At 37.8% G+C, this 15,099-nt stretch overlaps 1 protein-coding gene across 1 annotated transcript in view; it reads right to left on the reverse strand.

The window, feature by feature from the left end:
* The window catches only part of TMPRSS15 (transmembrane serine protease 15), a 113,511-nt gene that overhangs the window by 11,481 nt on the left and 86,931 nt on the right, over window positions 1-15,099 (reverse strand). The window contains exons 20-22 of the mRNA XM_035017512.1: window positions 13,205-13,300; window positions 9,642-9,691; window positions 9,299-9,473 (exon numbers count right to left, since the gene is read on the reverse strand). Of these exons, the coding sequence (XP_034873403.1) occupies window positions 9,299-9,473; window positions 9,642-9,691; window positions 13,205-13,300 (321 nt within the window). The remainder of the gene's footprint in view (window positions 1-9,298; window positions 9,474-9,641; window positions 9,692-13,204; window positions 13,301-15,099) is intronic.

A 15,099-nucleotide genomic window follows, 5' to 3' on the forward strand; every position in this document is an offset into this window, starting at 1 on the left:
CTTCTCCTGCTCACACACACTCTCTCTAAATAAATAAAATCTTTAAAAAAATTGCAATTAAGAAAAAATAATGCAGTTTAGTAGCTAACCTCCCAAATTCTTATGTCTTTTGTAAGTACTGTACTCCTTCTGAGAACAATAAATATTAGTTACTGCTATGAGAGAGCTTGTAGGCAGCACGAAGTTTAGTAATCACCATTTCATCTTGTTATTTTAAGGTTTGGAGTAGAAAACCAATCCATGAACCATGGACTGTGAAAATTAAACATACATGCTTCAAGCTACTGGTCTAATTAAATACAAGTTACAGCAATATTAATCTGACACATTCTTAATGAGTTCCAAAGTTGTTATAGTGCTACATGGGAAATAGCCTTTTTTTCATGTTTTTCTTTCTCCTGCATCTGTAAGCCGTACATTAGGAAGGAGATATTCCTCCAACATGTATCAACTGCATTTCTCTCTCAAGTCCTGCTCCACATAACTTTTCGTGTCTGTGTGCTTAGCTTCCCCACCACAAGCCCACATTAGCACAAGCACCACTCGAATGACTACATGCTACTGCAATCTTAGTGTCTTCTCTCAGAAGAAAGACTTGATAATACAGAAGTTCTGGCCCGTGGTACTCAGTTTTACGAATCACCTGAAGAATTTGCTAAAAATTCGGATTCCTAATTGCCACCTCCAGAGATTCTAATTTGGAAGGTTGTGGAGTGGGACCCAAGAATCTGCACTTCGTAATTACTGTTGGGATATTGAGTAATACAGAATCCTCCCTGGCTTTTCCATTCATCAAAAGCCAAGGGACAGGAGAAGAAAGCCTTCAGAAAAATCAGTGCAGATGAGGAGGGGATACTTACTATGTTTAAAAATATATTTGTCTCAAAACATCTACACTCTAGTGAAATAAGGAAAAGCTATAGGGCAGAAGACAGATGGGGATGGCAACAGGAGATAGCCCCACTGGATAGGCAAGCCCCAATCCAGCACAGGCTGAAGATGGCAGAAGTAGGCTACCTTGAGGTAGGGGAGGTTGGCTGAATTTCTGCTGCATTTCACCTGTGCCTGCCCTGTTAAATGTTTTTCTTAGTAGCAAGAGAAAGAAAGGCATAAGTTGGGAGGCAACAGAAAGACATGTATTCCTGACTTCTATCACCTCAAAAACTAGCACAATTCTTGGTGCACAGTAGGTGCTCCTTAGATGTTGCACCAGCAGGGAGGAACTAGTGCTATACCGCTCTAGGTTGCTATGTGTTCATGTGTAAAGAAAGTCCCGACTCAGAGTATGAGGATGTTCATTTGTAAATGGGATTTTCATGGTGGTAAAAAGTGAATAGGGTAAGAAAGTTATGATGAGCTCCACACTATGCTGAAAGGAAGAAAAATCAGTGGGAACCCATAACTCTACATTGAAAATTTTTTCTGTTCTACCATTAACAAAGATGGTACTTTATAGTCAAGTCTGTTCACTGCCAACCCCAAAGTTTACCCCCAGCACAGTGTGTTAGGTCTCTCTTATTATTCTCCACTGAATGGAAAAAGATTCCTATGAGGATAACCAGTTCCATTTTTTAAGGCATGTAAAAATTAGAATGCCCCTGAAATATGGTATTGTTAAAGAGTAAGAAATTTTTCAAGAATAGAGCCCAAATGTCCATTGACTAATGGATAGATAAAGATGTGAGCCACACACACACACACACACACACTCACACACACACTCACACACACTGGAATATTACTCACCCATAAAAAAGAATGAAATCTTGCCATTTGCAATGACATGGATGGATCTAGAGGGGATAATGCTCAGTGAAATAAGTCAGTCAGAGAAAGACAAATACCATATGAGTTCACTCATATGTGGAATTTAAGAAACAAAACAGATGAATATGGGTGGGGGGAAAAAGAGAGGCAAACCAGGAAACAGAGTCAACTATAGAGCACAAACTGAGGGTTGCTGGAGAGAAGGTGGGCAGGGGGAATGGATTAATGGGTGATGGGGATGAAGGAGGGCACTTGTTTTGATGGACACTGGCTGTTTGTTGTATGTAAGTGATGAATACTAAATTCTACACCTGAAACTAATATTACACTCTATGTTAACTGACTAGAATTTAGATGAAAACTTGAAAGAAAAAGGAAAGTTTTCCAGACAATTAGGGGTAATTTTAGAAGAACAAAGGAGCTAGATTAAATGGGATAATAGTGGCCAGTTTTAACAATTTAAGTATCATATAATAATCATAATAATTATTCTAGTTAATAAAATCAATTGTTAATGAAGGGCCATGAGTCCATAATGAAACTCAAAAGAGAAAAATTAAGGTGTATAAAAGGTGGTTCTATTGTAAAAGAAAAAGGATGAATAGTGAGGATATGTTTAACTGTTATTCTTTTTTATTAATAACGACAAGAGTTTCACACATAAGGGTATTTTTAGTTCAACTACTAAGTAGACACCTGTTTTCAAACTAGAGGTATGCCTTTATTTGTTTTAAGTGGTAGAAAAAGAAGTACAGGGAACAAGGAGTAAGCGAAGTAATCCTCAGCATCATTTGATCTGGTGGGTTATGTCTACAAACTTCAGGAATAATTTTTGAATGTCTTTCTTCACTTGACTTCCAGGACTCTCCAGGTACTTGTGATTTTCCTTTCATTCATTCTCTGCTTTTCCTGTCTTTTCCCCCAGCTCTTTTGTTCCTCTCAAAATCCAAATACTAGAATACTCCTGAGTTCTGCTTTTTGCTTTCTTCTCTTCTCCATTTACACTACCCCTCTAGATGATCCTACCCAATGCCATGACTTCAAATACCAACAATATGTGCAAAATTTCCAAATTTGTATTTCAATAATTGACTTCTCCTCTGAACTCACATGCCATATGCCAACTGGCCAGTACCATTTGGATTTTATCAGGAAGTCCTAAGTTCAACATAAAAAACTCAGAACTCTTATTCTCTTTGCAATCCTGTTTCTTCTCATTATCCTCATTTCAGTAAATGATATCAACACACACAACACACACCCTGTTTGCTCAAGCCCTAACCCTTGACTCTGCCTTTGCCCTTTCTCTTCATCTGTCTGTAACTCTATCCACCTGAACTTACTCATGAATGAGATCCAGCCATTTGTCTAGTTTCCTCAGCCACAATCCTAGGGCCACCATTGTTTCTTTCTAACTGGTCTCCCTGGTTTCACTATTGCTCCTCCCAGCAGATTCCTCTCCAGATGATGTCTCTCTTTGCCTTCTAGATGGCCTCTCATCTCATTTATCATGGCCTCCTTAGTCCTCACCAGGGCCTAGGATCTGGTCCTGCCTACATCTCCAGTCTTATTCTTTCCTATCTGCCAACCCTTCCTGGCCAGCAGCAAGAGCAGGCTTCTTGAGGTTTCTAGAACAGGCTCCTACCCCAGAACATTTGAGTTGATGTTACCTCCCAGAAACTTGTGTTAAGTTTCTCCCTCATCTCTTTAGATCTTCCTTCAATTTTCATATGTTGTGAAGCTTTCTCTAAATATTGTATCCAAATAAAGCCCCCTGCTCACATCATTTGCTTTCTGCTTATGCCACTTTTATCTTCCTTTATTGCACTTATCACTCCCTAAAATAAAATATTTATTTGAAAGTTCTTCTAGGGCAAGGACTTTGTTTGTCTGTAGAGTACCATCTTCCCCAAAACTTAGAACAATACTTATTCTAATCTATTCTAGTCCAATAATGTGACTCAAGATGATGAACTAGTTCTCAAAGTAGAGATAATTTGGGCAAGGAATTTGTTGCTCTGTAGAGTACCATCTTCCGCAAAACTTAGAACAATACTTGTTCTAATCTATTCTAGTCCAATAATGTGATTCAAGATGATGAACTAGTTCTCAAAGTAGAGATAACTTCAGAGATCTGGCACTGAGCTTCTAGGAAATACTGGAACTTCTGGGTGGAATTACAACTATAATGAGATACTTTCTAATAAGAAATATGTTATTAAAGTGCTTTGCCAGAGGCAGGGGTGGTGTGTGTGTGTGTGTGTGTGTGTGTAATTGGTAAAGGGAGTAAAAACTAAAATAAAACTAAAAAAAAAAAAAAAACAAAACCCGAACAAAAAACAAGTGACAAAAAAAGAAAAATACATTATTAAAAATAGTGCTAAAAGAATAGCATCAAGAAATAGGCTACATAAGATGGGCCAAGGGAGTCTTTACAAATACATAATTTTAAAGAAGAGACATCAGATTGGAAATTGATAAAACCTATGAGAAAGGCATCAGTCTAAAAAGTCCTAGTGATACAAGAAGAGAATTTTAACTATCAAAAAGATGACTAGCAGCTCAAACTTGAAATACCTTAAAAAAGTACCCAAGACCTACCCTATAACCAAAAACCAGTAAGTCACTAACCTAATCTTGAAATCTCTACTGGCCTAAGAAAATGCACTTCTTTTTCATTTGCAAAAATTACTATTATCTTGAAAAGGTATTATAGTATTTCTGCAACCTGAAGGAGATAATATATTGAACCTCCTAAAGCCATCATCAAATAGGCAGATAGAGAAATGAATTAAACCTATGATGTTTATATATTAGGGTAAGTTTAAGTAGAAATGAAATAATTTTCTAGGTACTATGTTTGTATATGTTCTGTGTTCTAGTCCTATTAAGGTGTTTGAGGCATTCCAAAGAATCCAAATTTTAAGTTGTAATAGAAGTATCAATTAAGTTATGTTATTTTATGGCCAATACTTAACTATTTAAAAAGTTTGCTTCAAAGCTTTATTAGCTACATCAGTTTAATTAATTTAATGCTAAAGTGTAAATAGTAGAGACACCTAGGTGGCTCAGTTGTTAAGCATCTGGCTTCGGCTCAGGTCATGATCCCAGGGTCCTGGGATCGAGCCCCGCATCGGGCTCCCTGCTCCGCGGGAGGCCTGCCTTTCCCTCTCCCACTCTCCTTGCTTGTGTTCCCTCATTGTGTCTCTCTCTGTCAAATAAATAAATAAAATCTTTAAAAAAGAGTGTAAATAGTAGTATGTATTTCTTGCCACACCCACAAGCACCTCATATATGAAATAATCTATTTCAGGAATATTAACACCTGTTTCAATGAATTATTTCAATAAGGAATGAGATACATGTATTTGGTCTTCTCTAAAGAGCTAAATTAAAGAATAGAAGACTGACCTCTCTATGGATAATTTCATCATCAGTGTATGTCTATATAATAGATGTGATCCAGGTGGTAAATCTATATATACTTGCCCACCCAAGAGGCTGAATAGTGGTTGTTTCTGGAAGCAGGGATGGTGACTGGGAAGGAGGGATAAGAGAATTTTGCATGTGATGGAAATGTTTCATGTCCTGATAGGAGTGTGGGTTACACAGGTGCATGCATTTTCAAAACCCATCAAATCGTGCACTTAAGATTATGCATTTGTTTTATGTCAGTGGGAAAAAGCAAAAAACAAATACTAAACTCTATATGGTGAGTTTGCTTTACCGTGGTAGGGTTACCAATTCTCAGACTGCTTGTTTTGTAGATCCATACATATTTTGTGGATTGTAGGAACAGGTTTCTCATTATTGGAGATAAGTGTTGCAAATAGGGAAGGAGAAAAGACTAGAACGTACCCTGTGGCAATCTATTTTAATTGGAGTTGTCATTTTGAGTTCATATTTGTAGGGATGGAGCTATACCTATTGAGAGGGTCTAGGAGTAGGACATATCAGCAACAGCAAGGAACACACAAGATCATGTTTTTTATGTAGAAGAAACTAACATTAGCTAAATGGAGTTGGGGTCTCCTATAAAAAGCTTGATTTGAGGACTAGGGTGGACAAAGCAGAAGATGAACCTGGAACATCTTATTTTGCAGAAAGTAAAGAAGTTCTCAAAGAATGGAGATATATCAAGACCAACAAGGGGGCAAGCTTAAAGGGTTTCACCAAATAGGAGGACTTTCTATAAAATAATTTGCTGTATTTAAAAATATCAAAGACAAGAAAGACAGAAAGAGAAAGCCTATTCCAGATTAAAGAGGATGAAAGAGGTGTAGTAACTAAATACAGTGCATTATCCTGAATTGGTTCTTGGGCAACACACATACAAACAAACCAAAGAGGTTATAAAGGGCATATTTAAGACAATTGATGAAAATGAATACATATTATAGATTAGATAATTGTATTGCATTAATGTTAAATACCCACGATTTCCTGTGATGATGTAGGAAAACATCCTTGTTCTTAGTAAAAATACAGGGTAAAGGGCACAATGTCTAATCCCACTATCAGGTGATTCAGAAAACAAATATTTTTCCAGATTGGAGAGAATGAAAGAATCATAAGGTTTTCATAGCATAAAATGCAAACCCTTGGTGAAACTCAGTGAAGGTATACAAGAGTTCTCTGTACTATTATTTGCAATTTGTGTGCATGTTCGAAATTGTAGCAATATAAAAAGTTTAGAAAATAAATATGCTGAATGTCTCCTGGGCAAGAATTAAACTCTTCTTTCACGGACCTTTCCTGCACAGGAACAGCAGTACAATAAAAATTTATTGTACATTTATGTGATTCCCAGTATGCAAAAGTATTGCATCATTTTACTTTTGTCCTGATAATCACTCTAGGAGGTAGATCTCCTTATGAACACCCTGTGGGGGAGGATATTGAAACAGAGACACCAAGTCACATGAGGTCAATAGCATAAGCAGGTTCAAAATTCTATCCTCTGGTTTTAAGTCAACCTTGCCTTTAAGCCACATAAAGTTGATCCATACTGTCCAAATCTCTCTTTTAATGTTCAAAAAGAAGACAAATCAGTGACAGAGAAAAAAGAACAGGCAGAGGGAAAGTTAATGACATCCATATGGCTGAGGGATGGGAACAGGAGTGTGGACAGTAGAAAGAGTTGTCCGATTAAACCATTTAGCCACCTGCAGGTTAAAACACCCGAACCAGATATACATTTCTTGGGAAAGAAGAAATAATACCACTGAGTGGCTAAGGAGAGCAAAATGCAAGGTTGGTGGGGATGAGTTTGAATTCATCACAATTCTATTCTATTACAGCTTACACTTGTGTTTGCTTGTGTTCAGATTGAAACTGTGTGAAAACACATTTTATGTCTTATATGACTGAACACGTGCATATTAGGCGAAACTGGTTTTCTATTTCCTTTGGATATTTGTGGCTCAAAAAGATAGGATATTGGTAGCATTGACCTACAATAAGTACATCTGTAAGGTAGATAAATGAAAGATGTCACTAATAATACTGCAAGCCTGGCTGACATTTAGAAAGCACATGTTCTGCAAGAACATCAAATGGACTAATTTACCAAATCCAAGGTTAATACAGGAGTTCACTAACTTACTAAGACCTACCTTTGTGCAATAGAAAACAATGAATCTGTAGCTAAAGGTACTTTACTTGGAAATTGGGGTTTAGGTTACCCACCTGTGGCATACCAAAGCATAGAGCATAGGTGGAAGTTAAAGTCATGTTTAGCAGGGGATGGGAAAATTGACTGCAATAGACACTGTTGTGGTGTGGCTGAAAACAGATTCAAGTGTAATTATCAAGAGGCAGAAAAGTCACCAAGGGGCAGTTTATGTATGAGAGAGGCTGTAGTTTACTCATCCAGATAGAGGGTATGATGCATGGAATCAGAGAGCTCTGGGTGTAGATGGGAAGTACCTTGGGTAGTCCTTGTGGAGTCCAGGTGATTAGTCAAGCTGGGACCTGGCTATGGGTCCTCATTTCAGATTCTTCGGGTTCTGACTTCAGGTCTGCCCTCACTCTGGCCCGATGGAATCAACCCTTTAATGCTCATTCCCTCTGCCCCTCACCCCCATCTCCCAAACAACTATCATAACCTTTTGCATCTAATAATTTGTCTCCATCCATCCAAGAACTTGCAATGTCTGTGTTGATAGGGAGTTAATTTTTTGATCTGATAAACTGCAGATATGTCTTCCATTCCTGAGCACACATAGTTCTTTCCTCAGAGATTCTGGATGCTGGCCACAGAGAGGCTCATTCTAATCCTCACAGCCCAGGTCATTCTCTGGAGGCTTCTTAGGACAAGAAACTGCCCTAGGTCAGGGTTTATGAATCTTCTATGAGGAAGCTACCTTTTTTCCTGGCCTAATTCAGAAGTGTTAGAATGGGATTGCCTAGAAAGGTGACTTCTCTCATGCAAAAGTAGAAAATCAACATGTTCTTGGGCCCAAGAATATTTATTTTCTCCTCCTTTTCTCCCTGTCCCCCGCCCGCTCTATTTTCCCCTGTGGCACTGCTTTGGGCATGTCTGCTTCTAGAGGGAGAAGATAGATCCTAGAATTCAACATATATTATGTAATGAAAAAAGAGTCGGATATGGTTTGATATTACTTCTAAGATTTAGGTATGGGTAGCAACAAAAGAGATCTGACTTGAGAAGGACACATTTTTATCCCAAGTCCTTACACATGAACTTTTAGAGCACAGTTTATTTGTAACTTGAGGGCTATTTATTTATTTTTTTTTTTAAAGATTTTATTTATTTAGTTGACAGAGAGAGAGAGAGAGAGAGCACAAGCAGGGGAGCAGCAAAGAGAGAGGGAGAAGCAGGCTCCCTACTGAGCAGGGAGCCCGACATGGGGCTTGATCCCAGGACCCTGGGATCATGATCTGAGCCGAAGGCAGACGCTTAACCCATTGAGCCACCCAGGCACACTTGAGGGCTATTTAAACATGCTCTTTTTTGATACGGACAATTTCTTTCTTTTTTTTTTTAAAGATTTTATTTATTTGACAGAGCACAAGCAGAGGGAGAGAGAGGGAGAAGCAGGCTCCCTGCTGAGCAAGGAGCCCGATGTGGGACTTGATCCCAGGAGTCTGGGATCATGACCCGGGCCGAAGGCAGCCGCCCAACCGACTGAGCCATCCAGGCGTCCCTTGATATGGACAATTTCTGACATGAAATATTGGCCTAACTGGATGATAACCAGTGCAACTTATACATTAAATATGAATTTTACACCTTTAAAAATGCTTACCTTGTGTAGGCAAGAATTTCAATTTTTTTGTGTATGTAGGAAATATAACACTTGATGCAAGTATCTAATGAGGAATGATTTCTCATTTAACCTTCTCAATTTTTAGATATGATTTTAGTGGGAAAATGATTGGTACTCTATAATGTCATACAAAGCAGGAACATTTCCCCGATGGGATGATTTTGTGAGGTGGCACGAAATGGGACAGTGTCTGCTGTCGTCCTGTCACTTGAGAGGGGACACTGTGACGTCACACTCACCCATACACACAGTGTGCCGCAGACACCAGCCAGTCATTGCTGACGAGAGAAGCACCGCAGAGCAGTTGGCCGTTATAATAAAGAGCAACCACCCAGGGCCAGGCCCCTTCTTTGGCATTATTTCCTCCGACAATCTTCGGGCTGACTTCTTGGGCCACCAGTTTGTTTCCACATGCTGTTAAAATAATTGAAGAAAGAGCATCTATTTTATTTTGGTGGATTTCTTCTGATCATGAAAACTGAGTGGATCACTACAGAGTAACTTCAGGTGCTATGCCCACTCTCTTCAGAATTTTAAAGGGAAGGTTTGAAGGAAAGAAAACATAACAAAATGTTGACTTACACTTATGGTTACACTGTAACAGAATCAGTGAATCTTGGAAACACTGTTTACTGTAATAGAAGAACAATGATATTTCAGAAATTGTGCACCTGACATCTTAAAACAGGACATAGTGTATTTTAACATATTTTTTTTTAGTAGAATTAACCTTCAAATGTAAGTATCATATATGAAACGTGGGGAGGCTGACAGGCACAGCAGGAAAATCCTCCTGAGGTTAAACTTCAGTTGAACTGAATTTGAGCCCTTAACTCTACCACTTACATTTCATGGGATTTTGAATAAGTTGCTCCGTGTCCCTGAGATTCAGTTTTGTCATCCACAAAATGTGGGCAGTAGTACTTACTTTACTGGAATTTTGTGAGAAGTAAAAGAAACGTTTGCACTGGAGTTATTATTGTGCCATATACACAATGAACATTCAGTAAATGATAGTTATATTTAGCTTGCTTGAACCAAACTTGGATTTAATCATTGTATAATACAGAATATGTCTCAGTATGGCTAATCAGACAACTATTCAGTGCCCTGCACTGTGCGTGAGGCTGCGTACTCCACTCAGAAAATTCAACGATTAATCACAGGCCCTGTTTTCAAGGGAAATAAATATGTAAACAAGAAAATATAAAGTGTAGGCATACATAATTTAAAAACTCACTACCTGTTTAAATATTTGGATACCAACTTTTTTTCAAAGCTGAGAATTCTATTTTAAACACATATTTAAACAAAGGAAAACAGTTTAAAAATGTGTTATACTTCCTGACCACTAGAGATCAGTATAATACAAGGAATTAAAGTACTTGCCCACACTCTCTTGATGTGGCCACAGTGGATACTGGTCATGGTGAAACAAACACATACACACACGTAATTGTAATGATTTCTATTTATAAATTTAACTGCATCTGTTGTGCATATTATTTAGGTGTTTGAAATTTTAGGGAAAAACAAAACAAAAAACACAAAGCAAGACGCCAAATCCATATGAGATCAAGTACAATCAAAGCAAGTCAGTGTTTCTGGAACATACATGATAAATTTATTTGAAATCATATGCATTCATATTGCCCAACTGACATATCCTTTAGCATAGAAGGTAATTTCAATTGAAATATAAGAAAATATACTTACGTTTTATTAATAAGCAATGTGCATGCATGTGTATCCACCTAAATATGGGTGTATCAATATATATATATTCATAATTCCCTAAAGAAGAAGCCTCAATAAACTCCCCTTCTGTTTATACTCACAGTTGGGAGAGAAGTAGTTTCTAGGATGCTTTCCAGCATACTTTCAAGTTCATCCAAACTCTTTCTATATCTATAGTACTCATCAGTGAAAATCCATATTCAAAACGGCTCAGCATTCTTAGATATTAAATGATGCCTAATATTCTGTGGTACGTACGAAACTGATGAAATTGTTTTTAGCAAGCACAGAAAAGTTTAATAAGCTTTTAAAATAAAAGTAACTATTAAATTAACCAGAAAATGGAACTGAACTTTGCCTTTTCCATTCTCCATGCATTTCAGTTAGTCAAACTTTTCATGCACAAACACACATGCATTGTCTCAGTGTAGAGGAATAAATTGCTTAGTCTCTGGTCAGAATGAGCAGTGAAACCACACTCGGTCCATGTATATTTAGAGAGATTGGAGGGAAATAGAATTACGGTCCTGGAATCAGAGTTAACTTAGCCCTCTGGACATGAAGAAAGACAATGCCACAGATGATCCTGTGTCTTTCTCTCAGCCCCGTGGGGCACTATTGTGATATAAATGGATGGGTCTATATCAATTGTATTGACAAAACGAACTAATTTCTCTCCCAATATATGCCCAACAACATGGCCTTTTTTTGTTGTTGAAAAGGCTATGCTTTGGGGCGCCTGGGTGGCTCAGTTGGTTAAGCGACTGCCTTCGGCTCAGGTCATGATCCCAGGGTCCTGGGATCGAGTCCCACATCGGGCTCCCGGCTCAGCGGGGAGCCTGCTTCTCCCTCTGACCCTCTCCTCTCTCATGCTGTTTCTCTCTCGCTCGCTCTCTAATAAATAAATAAATAAAATCTTAAAAAAAAAAAAAAAAAGAAAAGAAAAGGCTATGCTTTTTCTTTCTTTCTCCTTTCCAGAACTGCTATTTAGAGTGAGCTGTTGCCTTGGGGAATTTAGAAGATTGCATGGTAGAGTGGAAAAGCAGAGGGATGTGGGGTTGCCCAGGCTTTGGAGACTTGTCCCAGTCACTTATGAACACCATGCTTCTGTTCCCTCGGCCTTAGAGTAGGGCAAGACTCCCTAAGTCATAGACCTCTTTGGAGTAACATAAGCATACAGACAATAGGGACATCCGTGATACTGGCATTTTGTTGGTAAGCATGGAATAACCGACTTCCACTCTGAAACACGCTCATAACTGAGATGAATTTTAAAAAATATTCTTCCTTTGTTCTTTTTCTTATTCTTAAATGTCTACAAGATACAAATAAAAGAAACTTTCAGAGTGCAAACTGCTCAAGATCTATAATGCTAATGTAAATTTAGACATGCTTATAGAAGGAAATCTAGAAATCGGCTCTCTCACTTGAAAATGCTTTGCTTCACCCTCTATGAGACTAATGGTATCGGTCAAGGCCCAGCAAACATTCATATGAAACATTCAATTGCAAAGTCCTTCGCACTAAAAATACTCCTTTATCAATTTGTCTTACTGGTTGAGCTCACAGATATGATAACTTTTCATGAATAGTTGAATAATTACATAATTTCATTTTTCACCATTAAGTATGTTATTCAAGAAACTGCAAGCGAATGCACCAGCAATGACATCTTAAATCTTTGTCAGTAGTTACGGCTTCTTCTTGAAGTTACTGTCTTCCCCCCCACAGCTGCCCCTTAATGGAACTGTAAAATTCAAAAGCCCATTTCAACAAAAAATATCATTAATGCCCAAATAGGAGAAATGACATAATGTAAGCTAAAACAGATCTTTGAATACAGGAAGAATGTTTCTTTTTAAACATTAGTAAACGCTATAAAAATTAACCTAATTTTAAAGCGCAAAAGAGAATATGTAGGCACAACCAGAAGTCTGGTCTTCTTTACTTAATGTTCATGTTCTCTTTGCTAAATACTGTGACTTTCCCTCCTCTTTCTTCTCTTCTGTTGACAGCTAATTTGAGTCGCCCTCTATAGTCAGATCAACAGTGGACTTACTTATCCCAACTCTCACAGTTCTTTTCTTTGGGGGTTTACTTGTTTATGAATCTGAAGGTAAGGATAGAAAGGACATAGAAGTAAAATTTACTGAATTTCTATCAGTATGCTGCATAATTATTTATGCAATATTTCATTTGACTGTCTTACCATATACATAAGGGTTAGGCAATGTTATTGGATAGGATCAATTAGGTACTATTTGAGATTACCTGAATAATAATAAAAAATAAATAACTTTCAAGGTTATATGGCTAGTATGTGGTGGCATTAAAACCTGGCAAGTTTCAAAATCCATCATCTTTCCAGCCCATGTACAATTAGTCCAAGAACAGATTTTGGGACTCACCTGGGTGTTAGTATTAAGCTGCCATTAGGTGCTGTGTTTAATTTTACAAATAGTCCACTTCCAGGAGAGAAGATTGCCATTGATGAGTTTCCACTCCTAGGGAAAGACACATAGAGACAAAACAAAAACACAAACAAAGACCCTAGACCTAAATTTCTAGTTATTTAATGCTGTGGACATTGAAATAAATTATGGGATTCCATACAAAACGACTAACATTTTAATATAAAACTTCAAAAGTTTTGCTATCTAAAAGATGGTACAAATCAGTAGAATTGTCCATAATGACATAAAATATAATTTTAATTTTTGTGTAATGTTTCTGGTTGTTTGCATGCTCATATATTACTTAACAAAGTTAAAATCAGTGCATATATTACTTGGGTATCTGATTTTTTCATTTGACTCTTCTATGTTATTTAATAATTTCCATAATGATCAATTTTAATGACAACATCACAGAATTGCTGCACCCTAATTTATTAAACCTTTTTCCTGTCCAGTGTAATCCGTCTTTTAAAAAATGCATGTAGCCTAAGAACAACCTAGAAAAAGAATATCTTCAATGTTTGCTTTTCCAAATGTTTCTTTGTTCTTGATATTTCATTCAATTCAAAGTCTAACAAGCCCTAAGGTAAAGCCAGAAGCTATGTGATTACTCTAAAAAGACAATGTGTAGCCTGGACCTTCAAGTGTCCACTCATGGGCCAGGGTGGGATAGAGAAACAGACACTCTCCATGTGACAAAAGACATTAAGTTACTAATCTTTCTTACCCCTGAAAGCATGTTACACCCATGCCCTCAACTGTGAACCGTAATTAAAGATTTCTCTCCGTTATCCTGACTCTCTTCCCTAGGCTTAGCTGGAAGCTTTTAGGGTCGCAGTTCCTAATCTTGTTTCCTGCCTTGCATTTATTCCAGATTTTAATCCTTGTATAAAACCTTGCTTTTAGGTTGGAAACATCCTGACTGCTGCAAACTTCTGGTTAACAGAGAGATGATACAGTTTCTATCTTTTGGAATAACACGAAGGATCCACCCATTGCCTCTTCAAAAGAAGATCCAGTGTCTTCCCCAGGCTGTAGCCAACACTGACCCTTTTCTATCTGTGTATAGGGAACTTCCAAGGAACACTTATAGCTGTTATGATCAATAAGAAGAAAAGAAGTAGGTTGAGAGTATTTCCTGTCTCTTTCGGATGGGACAATATCTTAAAAAAACTGAAAGTGTTTGTCTGGTAACTTTCATCCACTGAACAGAGAACTGGAACAATGGAGCTTATATGTAATGTCCCAGAATTCAGCATCTTGCACTTTAATTTTATAAACAGATAAAAGTATCTAGCACACAAATCAATGACTATTCATGTAATAACACCTGAAATGAATGAATTTGCCAAAGGGAGAATGAGTGCTGTTACTGTTATTTTTAAAGATTAAGGCATTCCTTCCAAGTAAGCAGAAGCTTAAATAAGATGATCTTATTTAAATATTTATCTAAAATATATTTGTTATAGTTAAGAAAACAAAATAGGCATAAAGACCTCAAAAAGCAGCGGAGGGTAAAGAAGCCAGGAATGCTCTGGGTCAGGGCAACTCTCTGGGGCCCCCTCCATCCCCCCCAGGAGCTTTATATTACTGCTCAGTAGACTTTGCTTTGCTGCCTACCACCACTCTTGGTCTGGTCTACCTCTCCATTCTTGGAAGTGGTGTGACCAAGAACGGCGGGCACTAAAGGCAGAAAATTCCTGCAACAACATTCTCAGTACCATTATTCTGCTGAATTCCTACATGTGTTGAACATTCTTCAAGGTAGTTTTCTATGTTCCTGACTCTCCATGACCAAGGATTTCCAAAGTATGTTCTCCAGGCAAGGAGCAGGAACCTCTGGAGAA

Source organism: Mirounga leonina, unplaced genomic scaffold, assembly GCF_011800145.1.
Source record: "Mirounga leonina isolate KUSES-001 unplaced genomic scaffold, KU_Mleo_1.0 Mir_172, whole genome shotgun sequence".
Lineage (NCBI taxonomy): Eukaryota > Metazoa > Chordata > Mammalia > Carnivora > Phocidae > Mirounga > Mirounga leonina.